The following is an 11,500-nucleotide window of genomic DNA, read 5'->3' as shown; positions in this document are numbered from 1 at the left end:
AGATCCAAGCAGGCGGGGCTGGCCTGGAGCAGAGAGAGAGAGAGAGAGAGAGGGAGGAGGGGACAAGGACAGGCCAAGGGGGGGGGCGGCCCAGGGGCCAGCCTGAAGGGATAAAAAGTGGCCAGGAAGGACCAAGACTCCACCAGCAACGGTAGAGTTGCTTCCGCCACCATCTTGGGTTTGAGGCCCTGAACCCCCAGACCTCAAGGGGGTTGAAAAGTGAGGCTGGAGAACTTTCCAGCCGCTACTTTTAATTTTTTTGAAAAAAAATTTTTTCACCCTAGTTCGGTTGGGTGCTCCGTGTTACGGGGCCCCAAGTTTATTTTAAGAGGCCGCCACCGTGTTATGGGCGTGCGCAACTGCCTCGACGGCAATAATATGTCAGGACAACGCGATATCCCCCTTGAACTCGGGGAACAGCCCGAGCAACCATCTTTGGAGGCCCCAGGGGCAGCTGCCCCCAGTCCTGGGCCTGGCGCAGCCGAAGAGATGGAGACCCAACCGCCTCACAGCGAGCCCGTCCCCGTCGAGACTGAAGGCGAGGCCTGTGGACCCCCAGAGGTCTCCAGGCCCAACTTCCAAGACCTGGGCGAGACTGTCAAGGAAGCCGGAGCCCATGGAGCCTACAGCCCACCACCTGAGGAAGCCATGCCCTTCGAGGTCGAGCAGCCCAGCTCAGGAGGCTTCTGGCCTACCCCGGAGCAGCCTGGAGACACCACTGGGGCCCATGCAGGCCTTCAGGTCTCCCGCCCATCGCTTATGGAGCCCGGAGCCTTCGATGATGCCAGACCAGGCCTGGGAGGCTACAGCCCTCCACCTGAGGAAGCCATGCCCTTTGAGTTTGAGCAGCCTGCACAGGGAGGTTGCAACCAGCCTCCCCTGCAGGTCTCAGACCTGGCTCCAGGAGGCCCAGGTGCAGGGGTCTATACCACCCCTCCCCAGGAGCCCCGGGCTCTCAAACCTGCAAACGCAGGCTTCAGAGGAGACAGGAGCCCTCCCCCTGAGGAGGCTATGCCATTTGAGTTTGATGGAGCAGCCTTCGGGGACGACAGCCCACCCCCCGGGCTCCCCCGAGCTATCCCACAAATCGACGGCGGCGGCGGTGGCGGCGGCGAGTCCGCGGCAGCCGCGGTCCCGAGTGCGGTCCTCCTCGCTCCCGCCGCGAACGAGCCCCCCCTCTGGGTCCCAGGCGCCATCGGCAGCCCATCCCGAGAGGCTGTCAGACCTCCTCCACACTTCGCGGGCGACAGCCCCCCGATGGAGATCTCCGGACCCCCGCTCGAGATTGGCAGCGCCCCCGTTGGGGTCGACGACGCTCCCGTCAACATGGACAGCCCCCCAATCGCGCTTGACGGCCCGCCCATCGAGGTCTCCCGAGCCCCAGTTAAGAGAGCGCGAGCAGAGGGAGAGAGACCCCCAGTTGAGGGAGAAGCAGCCGAGATGGAAGGAGGCTCGGCCGCCGCTGCTGCGGAGGGAGGAAAAGTCTCCTCTCCGGGGGACGGAGCCCCTGCCGCCCGGGCCAAGCCTGCTTCTCCAGCCGCCGGGGCAGCCGCTGCCGCCCCTGACGCTCCAGCCGCCGGGGCAGCCGCTGCCGCCCCTGACGCTCCAGCCGCCCCTGACGCTCCAGCCGCCGGGGCAGCCGCTCCTGCCGCCCGGGCAGCTCCTGCCGCCGGGGCAGCCGCTCCTGCCACCCGGGCCGCTCCTGCCTCCCGGGCCGCCCCTGCCGCCCCTGCCGCCCCTGCCGCCCCTGCGTCTGGAGCCCGACCCAAGCTCCGCTTCCTTAGACCCCCCAGCCCCGAGATCCAGGCTGCCGATCCGCCTACTCCGCAGCCTCCTCGCGCATTTGCCTGGCGGGGCAGGTCTGGCCGCAGCCGCGACGACGACGAGGGGTCGGTCAGCAGCGACGACGACCACAGCAGCGATGAGTCCGACGATGGGACCTCCGGATGCCGCCGCTGGCTGCAGCCCCGGCGAAACCGCCGCCGCCGAAAGCCCCGGCGCAACTTGCTCCGCAACTTCCTCCTGCAGGCCTTCGGGGGCTGCTTCGGCCGAGCTGAGAGCCCCCAGCCCAAAGCCGCGCACAGCCCCAAGGTCAAGAAGATTCCTCTGGCGGAGAAGCGCAGACAGATGCGCAAGGAAGCCCTGGAGAAGCGCGCCCAGAAGCGCGCAGAGAAGAAACGCAGCAAGCTCATCGACAAGCAACTCCAGGAAGAAAAGATGGGGTACATGTGTACGCACCGCCTGCTGCTTCTAGGTAATGCGGCGGACTCTGCCCGCGGGGAGCAGGGCCGCCGGGGGGCCCCGGGCGCGGGTGGCAGGGCTGCCCGGTGGAGCTCAGGGCCTGGCAGCGGGAGGAGGGGGGCCAGGCCCAGGCGGGAAGACACTGCGAGAAAGTTCCAGTGAGGGGCCCCAACTTTGCCCTGGGAGCGGGAGGGGGCCTCGGTTGGGCTTGGGTGGCCGAAGTATGTGCCCTCCAGGGAGAAAAGTGGTGCCGAGCAACACTGAGGGTCGTTTCCGGCTGGACAAGCCAGCGCCAGCGACCGTAAGATGCCCCCGAGCCCAGGGGTGGGGGCCGGCAAGGAAGGCGGGGGTTCAGGTGAGCCAGGAACGGCCGGGGAGGGGCCCCGGGGCTCCCCAGGCCAGGCCGGTTGGGGCCGCGGTGGGCTGGGGTCGTTGGGGAAGGTGCGCCCCCGCCTCGCCTGGCACTGCTGCTTGGGTCAGACAGCTGCTCGTTGGTGTGTGTCGGTGTCCATATTGTGTCCGCCTGTGCATGATCCGCTCAAGTGCCCCCCGACCCCCGCCCCTGGCACCCCAGGTTACCCGCCGACTGTGTACTCGTACCGGGGAACGGGCTGTCTTGTGGTTTGCGCCTTGGCGCGGGCAAAAACTTTCCGTGTTTGCACACTCTGGTGGTACCTGTGCGCTGGCGCTCTGCAGCGGGCGGCGCGAAGAATGCGCAGGAGAAGGTGGTGGGACGTCTCGGGGAGCGTGCTGGGTCCCTGGCGCGGGGGAGAGGCGGCCGCCCCTCGTCGGCCTGCGTAACCTTTTCTCTGTATGTCTTTCTCTCTTTTTTCCCTTTGCGCTAAGCGTTTCCTCACTTCTCATTCGTTCGCCAAACCCTCCCGCCTTTACGGTTGAAAAACCAGACACTCAGGTATCTGGGGCGCCGGGGCTGCACACCGAAGTTCAGTATTGTGCACACACTCAGCTCACCTGGTGGGGGGATGGAGGGAGGAGGGGGAGAAAAGAAAAGAAAAGCAACACCTCACTTAACCTGCCGCGGGCAGGTCTGGATCCACACCTACACGGGGCTGGTTCCAAGAGGGTGGGCGTGGCTGTGTTTAAAAAATATGAAATGATTTTTTTCCTAGGGAAGAGCCCGAGGTAAGCCAATCATTTACGCTATTACAGAGAGTACAGGAGGAGGGGCTTGGTTTAAAAAGAGGGTTCTGCGTTGGGAGTGGAATGCTGTCTTGTTCTTCGAAATGCAATTAAAATAAAAACATTTTAAAAATGTTTCCAGTGTATTTTAAGTATGTGGACGAAACGTGGTAAAAATGTGACTCTGACTTGTGAAATATGTAAATGTTTGCATGTGAATCTTTTCAAGCAGCTTTAGCTGGGGGCAGAGAGGATCAAAGGTAAGATCCTCTGCGCACGGACTTGGGATACCAAGAAATTAAAAAGGTCTTGTGTTCATAACCGTATCTGGTACGTTTGGCGGCCCTCCGCCTTACCCCCCTCCTCTCTTCATCTTTCTCACCTTTGAGAGCCCCACCCCCACCCTCTGTCTGGGAGTCTCTCCCCCCCCTCACACACACACACACACACACACAAGTCCCTCCCTCACCCCATCCCTACCTCAGTGGTCCTTCCCACTCCCCCCCCCACTGCCCCTGCTCCACCCTCACCTTAGCTCCCATCTGAGGCTTTGGCTTCTTGTGCCACAGTCCATCAAATTAGCAGCAATTAGCAAGGGTCTAAATGTGTGGCTTGAATGAAGATTTCAAAAGTGAAACTCCACAATCTTAATTTCTCTATTTTATTCTCTAACATCTTTCAAGGGATTTAAAGATCACAACTTCTAAAGCTGGGCTACATTTGTTTGTTAAATATTTTATAATGTGTGACGCTTTTTTATTAATGACATTATGGACATAACTGTGTGCTTTTGTGACATGTGTGTCTTTCACAAATCACACTTTTACATATGGTGGTCACTTCAGTGACGCCCACCCAAGGAAATAATGACATCATCACTTTCCCAAACACCTATAGAAGAGAAGCAGTTTTAAATTTGGGATGTCCCAACTGTACTACAGCCAGAGCCTTAGAGGACAGTGCGCTGTTCTCCTGCAGACAACTGGCTTTGCCCTGACAGTCCCATCTCAATATTCCAAGCATAGCTCTAGGGAGCCAGCCTCTGATGGGGAGGGGACATAGTGGGTACAGACACGAAGCCAAGTGACAATGTCCGCTTGACCCCTAGTTGGCATTGTCCCTTATCTCCTGGGGTCTTGGTTGTCTCATTGTGACGTGAAGCTTTCCCAGCAGATCTCCACCACAGTCACCTTTGTTCCATGTCTTGAGTCCTCTATTGGGGGAGGAGCGGGGGAGGGGTGGAAAGCACAGTCCACTTAAGTCAGAACTGGAAGCTTAAACCATGGGTTATGCAGATGCCCACCCTGCAGCAACCTGTCCATGTCTGGGGTCAAGTCTTAAGAACAGTAGAAGTTTACCTTGCTTACCCTTGTTTTGTATCCAGGGTGCAAAATTAACCTTAATTAAATGGGATATGTCCGTCTGGGGTCGTCATCCTGACCCTGAACTAGGGCAGCCACTGTCACCTGCTGCCATAATGCGGTTTGTCGAACCAGGCTAATTTCTGACCAGGCTTCATTTGCCCAAAGTGACCAAGAGAGGCACCCCATCTGGGTCTGAGTTACTGATTGAGGAGGAGGGGGAAGAAGGATGAGGACTTGCATTTAGGACAAGACCTCTTATTAACAGTCTAACACAAAACAAGACATCCATATATTGCTACCAGTGAAAAAGGCATGTCAAAAGACCATCTTTTCATATGGTCACTAATTTGTGACATGCATATTCATCTGTTGCTTTACAACTGTGTGTGTGTAATTCTGTGTATACACTGTTTCCATTTTTATTGCCCAAACAGTTTAACCACATTACAGGGAATTTTTTTTAAGAAGATAGATAGATAATCAATAACATGACTAAAATTTTACAGTGTGTAAGAGATGAAGCCTTTTTCTTATTTGACACTATCAGTAATAGACTTAAGTATTCCCATGTTTTTGGAAACCCAATTTGGGTATGATCCCCCTGTATTTTAAGATTTGAAGGAGATTGCAGATTAGAATTTTTTAGTATCTGCTACGTTTATTAAAAGTGTGCAGGCAAACGCTATAGATAATAATGGCCATCCTGCCATGACACTTTATTTATACAGTGAATTTCAATTAATTGTATGATAATTTATTTATGCCACCAGGTGCAACAATGATGCATTGCATCCCACTTCGTGCAGGAGCGCCTTTTTTTTTTTCTTCTTCTTCTTTAGTACAGCCATTTTTCCGTATTCAGAATGCCTCCACTGAGCTGTTTGGTGCAGTGAGAAGGGCATAGCTTATCAGGCCACCAAATCTTTAGAATTAAGAGAGACTTTTATGATTTTCCCTCTGTCTCCCAGTAGTATTTTATGCTTCTCGAAACCCAAAATTCTTCCTTGCCTTTTAAAATCCAATTTCCCATAGATTTCTCTCTCTCTCAAAAAAAGTTTTCTATATAAGTAGGTCCATTTTTGTAATTTACCCACATTGTGTATATCATGGGAAATTGGTATTAGGCAAAGAAAAGTGGGGTCCTTGGGCTTTTTGCATACCCCCTCCTGACTTGAAAGGGATAGTCTCACTGCCTTCAGGTATTAGTAACCAGTAACAGTGATGATCACAGATAATGATACCACATTCTTACTGTATTTTTAAAAGCCTTTCATCTAAGTCACATTTGTCCTTTGAAACAGCCTTGGGCAATAAAAATGTGGTAGGACCACATGTCATAGGCAAATAAAACCAAAAGCTCAGAGATTAAATGTCAGGGACTTTTGCTCAAAGACTGCAAGGTAAGTGAAGGAGTCAAAAGTTTCTAATTCAGATAAGACCATGCTTAACCAAAAAAATATGGTAATAGGCGATAAGGCATTATTTAAATGTAAAGCATGACTGTTGAGTGTGCTGTGTGCTCTTCAAATCCCTTGTCAAATGACAGGTGTCTAGCAGTCTTCTGCTTTCTGAAGGATAGCCAAACTCTACAGATCTCTGGTTATAAATGTCCATTGAGTGTACATGACACGTGAGCTCCCCCATTTCTGAGATACCTGTCATCACTACGGTGATATTTGGTTTCCACATTTGTTTTAACTCATCTGCCAACACCGCAGTCTTAGTTTGTTTATTGGGCTTTGTTCTCTTTTAACTGCAGGTTTCCTTTAGAATCCTCTGTGGTTTTCTTCAGTGGGGTTGAAAGCTTTCCTTACTTAGAGTCCCACTAAAAAAATAATAATAATAATAATTTACAGTAATACTAAAAAGTGTGCTTTTATGCCTCCCTCCCCTACCTTTGCAGTGTTAGAGGAGCAGACTTTTAAAATCCTGGCCTGGATCTAATAACCCTATTAAAATAACTCTTTGTTTTAATATTTTTCATAGTGATCTTTAAAAAATAAAAAGGTATTCCTTACTTTTAGTTGAGGCTTAATTCCTACTTAGCAAGACTTAATGCATAGGCTTAGGAATCACCTTTGACTTTTATACAGGAATGTTGGCATTAAGCAAAAAAAAAAAGGTATATATATATATATTTTTAAGAGAGGGTAGCTTTGTTGCCTAGATTTGAAATTCCTCATACCGTCATGCCTCTCCTTTTTTGAGTCAGTTTCCCCACCAAATAAAACTTACCCTCACCCCTAGCAAAATGTGGCACTTCCAGTGCTTCTACAGAAAGTAACTTCCAGGAGACACGGGAATAGCCTTTCATTCGATAGAATTGAAATTGGTTTCTACACTTCTTGGTTTCTTTAACTGGTGGCAAAAGGGTTCTTTCCAAACCCACCTTGTGCCTCCTGGGGTTCCTAGTGGAATGTGAAATTAACATGCCACTTGTCCATTTCAGAATCAGATTTCTAAGGAAGATGAGCCCTTTCCAAAAAGGAAGGGCAGGGCCAACTGATAGGACAGGGTTGCCCCCCACCAAGTGAAACAGTCAAGCATTGGTCCTGCTAATTAACCCTCCCCAGCCCCGGTGGCCCCCCAGGAACAGTGACTCTGACTATGGCTCTGCTGACACCCTCCCAGATTTCCTTGAATTAGACTGGAAAGGGGCTTGGTCCCATCAGCTTCCTGTTCTGGCCTGTGGTCACCCTGGGCATGAGATCCTGACCTCTTCAGGGAGGGAGAAGAATCTGCCTGAGTCTGTGTGTCTTTGAGAGAGAGTCCTGCTGGAGAATCAGCAAATCCTCAGTGGCCTTTCTAAAAGTGGAGGACAGGGGGGATGCCCCAGGTACGAGTTACCATGGGGGTAGGCCAGGGGGCCCCTGGACAAGGGAGAGGAGGGGCATCCAGAAGAATCCAAGGAAGATAGGTCTTTTTCCCCCCCTATATTTCCTCTAAAAAGAGGGCCAGGTGCTAGAAGTGAAGTTAACCCTCTATAAATTCTCAACCCCGTGCCTGGCACGTGTAAGGGCACAATAAATGCTAACTGTTGTTTTTAGAAACTCTCTTGGGCTTTTCTCTCCCTGCTCTGAGTAAGATTCTGGGGTTTTTTTGGTTTGTTTTCTGTATTATCCATGAGACTTAACTTCTAAGTTCTAAAAGTACTAGGCACCCTTTCTCTCTCTACGTTTCAGAGTACACTCTTTGTACACCCTTTATAAATAAAGGTCAGCTCAAACAGGAGACAGAGGACACCTTGCCAAATTTATGCTTGTGTGAAGTCACTCTCAGGTGAGTGACATGGCCAAAAGGAGATAGGAGAGAACTTGTTTTTACTTGTCCTGAAAAAGTTTCTCCTCACACCCCCCCCAACGCCTCTTTCTCTCTTTATTATTTATATTCTCCTATCTATAAACCATCTCCATACCATGACTGAACCCAGGGACCTGAGCACAGCTTGTTCTATATTTACTACACATGAAAAAAAAAAAAGATTCTTTCTAGTTTTCCTTCTCGACAGCCGGATGATGAAGCAGACCAGCCAGTGAAAATTGAAGATGAGACCTCCAAGAATAAGGTAAGAACAACACAAAAAAGCAATGTTTGACATTTGATTATTGTTGATGATCATACGCTCAGTTGGGACTTGGGGTGCTCTGGTCCCCCAACAAACCATGAGCACACAGACGCACACCTTTCACGTTAGAATTATCAGAGCGGTTGTGCCCCGGTGCAGGAAGCAGGGGCTGTCACACGGGAAGAGTGTTAGGGAGCTGATCTGTGACAGAGTAATGGAAATGAAGGGAGTGTGCCTCTGCTGTACTCACTTAACGGGAAAATCCCAATTGCGCTACAGAGTAATTTGTTAAACCTCGGGAGTATTCGGGAGCCTTTGACTCGTGGAGCTCTGCCCACAGAACTTGAACATTAGATCTTACTAAATGCTTCTTAATGATTCAGTTTGGGGCGAGGAGAGAGGTGTATAAATTGTTATCTGATCCCAGACTTATTATGAGTCAGTCAGTGTTTCCGACACACATTTGGTGAGTACCTTAAACTGCCTCTAATGAGCTGATAATGGGAAGGAAGATCTGTACCCACTTCCTGAGGAGTGCCGTGATCCAGCTACACGGCCCCCCGAGACCGCAGATGAGTCTAACAGGGAGGCCAAGGACCCCAAGAGGCACGCCCTTGATTGGCACAGCTTTTGCCTCCCCCAATCAACAGACCGTGTCACCTCCCTCCTCGTACCTAATTATTAAATGGAATGGTTTTTCCTTCCATCAGACCAATGGCTAGTGTGCAGGTGATGATCAGATTTTTTTTTCCAGGGAACCTGCATTCAGGTAAGTCTGCAGGATTTTTGAAAAGAAAGACTAATGTTCATACAAATGCCCAAAACCAGAGTCAGGTGGCATGCTAGAGTCTGGGACCTGTTTCACTGGCTGGGGTCCGACTGAAAATGAGGAACCCCCTCAACCTGTTGAGAATAGATGATGTTATCTAGGAAGGGTCCTGGGTCCTTAAATGTCTGGAGCCAGGTGGACATGTCCCTTTCAATAGGTGGCTGCTTCTTGTCTACAGAAAAGCAAAAGCCTGTGTGGCCCCTCTTTATAAAAAGAGAAACCTCATTTGTCGTCATTCCCCTGAATTTTTTGGTCTTCTTGGGTTCTCAGATCCTAGAAAGTGTCCATCTTAATTCTTTACAGCCCCTGTGTATATAGGCCCATAAGGCCTACGCACTGCATAATTAACGCAGTAAAGAAATTTTATCGGTCATTCAGGGGCCCTTTGCCCACTGCCCCCGCAGGTGTGAATTTTTTTGATGACTGACTTAGTAGGGTCCAGAGATGGTAAAGGTGAGTTGATATTTCAGGTGGCCACTAGATGGTGAGACGATATAAGGCAGAAGAAAGGGGTCATATCTGTCCTTAAATGAGAGGGGAAGGGGACAGGGAATGGGTGGGGGAGGGTCCTGCTCCACTTTCACCCCTCCCCCATCCCACGACAAAGCCCACATCTCATAGGCCCCAAAGCTTGAGTCCATCCCAGCCTTTTGTTTTTAAGCTGTGACATCTCCCTGTTGGCCAGGCACTGGGATTTGGGGAGCATTTTAGGGGGCCATATCTAACCCTAGGGTTCTCTATAGGAGTTCTACTGATACTTTGTCATGGAGGCTGTCTGTGGGAGGGATTGTAGGATGTCTAGCAGCATCCCTGACTTCTGCCCATTTCTCTCTCTCTCTGCCCCCCTCCCCCATACAGACAGACAGACACATACACACGTGTCCCACCCCACCATGCCACCACTAGGTACAGACAGTGTGACCACCACAACTATGTCCCCAGGGGGATGACATCACCCCCAGTGGATAACTTACTTCCCTAGCATCACCAGTATCAAGTTCTGGGGAAGATAGGGATCACACTTTTCATAACTTGAGCACCTGAAAAAGAAGAGAGATCTTCAGAGAGCGGGTTGTGGACTCCAATTACTAATAACCAGTCAGAAATATTTGCTGCCTGGTGGTGGCGACCCCACATTCATGAATAGAAGTAATTTCTAAAAATTGCAGAAAAGGAGGTGACCCAGATGACCCTAAGTAGAAGAGAAAAGGGAATTATTCCAAGGATGTAAGTAATGAATTGGCCTAAGACTCTGATTAACGAAGTCAGTCCCGTAGCTAATCAATGGGCCAGAATAAATCAGGGCTTAAATAGATTTTAACCCTTACATGATCATTTCTACCACTTAGAGGTTGTTTTAGGGGCCCTGGGAGCAGGCTGGGGATTCTCTCTTCTGTCGGGCGTGTACTAAATTAATTTACTGGGTAGTGTAAAGAAAGATGCCAGGATAGTCAGGACTAGTGCTCAGATGGCTGTTAACATAGCAGCCCTGGGATGGCTGGGCCCCACGTGACATGAGCCCACCAAACATTAATGGAGCCTTTAATTGGTAGTGTGTGTGCACACGAGGGTATAGGCTCTTAGCTGGGTCATCTTGGTCCCAGATCCACAGGGAAGCAGCCCAGGGCATGGAAGTGACCCTATGACCTTTAGCAACTGATATTTCAAGGCAGGAAGTTACCTTGTGGGGTGGGAGGGGCAAAGGCAAGGAATACCTCTGAATGACTGCCTGAGAAAGGTAAAATAAGATCTTTTAGAAATAAAACATAGTTGTGTCAGTAGAAGTAATAATCCAAGGACATTTGCTGGTCAAGAGTCTTGTACTTGGTCTTGGATAAGATGGTCAACGCCCCCTTCTCCATCCTAGGGTGGATTCTACAACCAGCACCTCTTGTAATAATCCTATAAAGACTAAATCACGATTTTAGTTTTAAACAGTGGCCTGACCCCCCCCATACACACACAAACACACACACTTGCACCTAAACAGCCTCTCCCTCACTTAATCATTATGGTAGAAGATTTTATTGCTTCTTTATTATATTTTGAGCCCAATACATTTATAATCTTGCCCCCATCTGGTCTTTCTATAGAGCTTTCAGATCTTACAGGTTCATCAGAGATTGAATTTTTCTTAAGCAAGGTGTTGTGGGTTTTTGCTTAGAGCATTTAAAATTTGTGATCTTTAATTGTAAAGTCTAGAAGGAAAAAAAAATAAAAGAATAACTACTTCCCACCCACAGACCTCTATATGAATGCAAACACTTTTCCCTTTATTATTAGGATGACTTTAGAGCTGAGGGGTAGAAAGTGATTGGGAGTCTGATAAATTATATATTGGATATGTAAAAACTAAAAAAT

General features: G+C 50.1%; 1 protein-coding gene across 2 annotated transcripts in view; it reads left to right on the top strand.

Moving 5' to 3' along the window:
- The first annotated feature begins 330 nt into the window (after positions 1–330).
- Positions 331–11,500, top strand: part of GNAS (GNAS complex locus) — a 54,605-nt gene continuing 43,435 nt past the window's right edge. For both annotated transcript variants that reach the window (XM_055306951.1, XM_055306943.1), the window contains exon 1: positions 331–2,254. In XM_055306951.1, coding sequence (XP_055162926.1) covers positions 346–2,254 — 1,909 coding nt within the window. In that variant the 5' untranslated portion in view covers positions 331–345. The remainder of the gene's footprint in view (positions 2,255–11,500) is intronic.

The sequence above is a fragment of the Nyctereutes procyonoides genome, unplaced genomic scaffold (genome assembly GCF_905146905.1).
Source record: "Nyctereutes procyonoides isolate TBG_1078 unplaced genomic scaffold, NYPRO_anot_genome, whole genome shotgun sequence".
In the NCBI taxonomy this organism is placed as follows: Eukaryota; Metazoa; Chordata; class Mammalia; order Carnivora; family Canidae; genus Nyctereutes; species Nyctereutes procyonoides.
The sequence above is the reverse complement of the archived record's forward strand: the minus strand, read 5'-3'. Positions and strand labels throughout refer to the sequence as shown.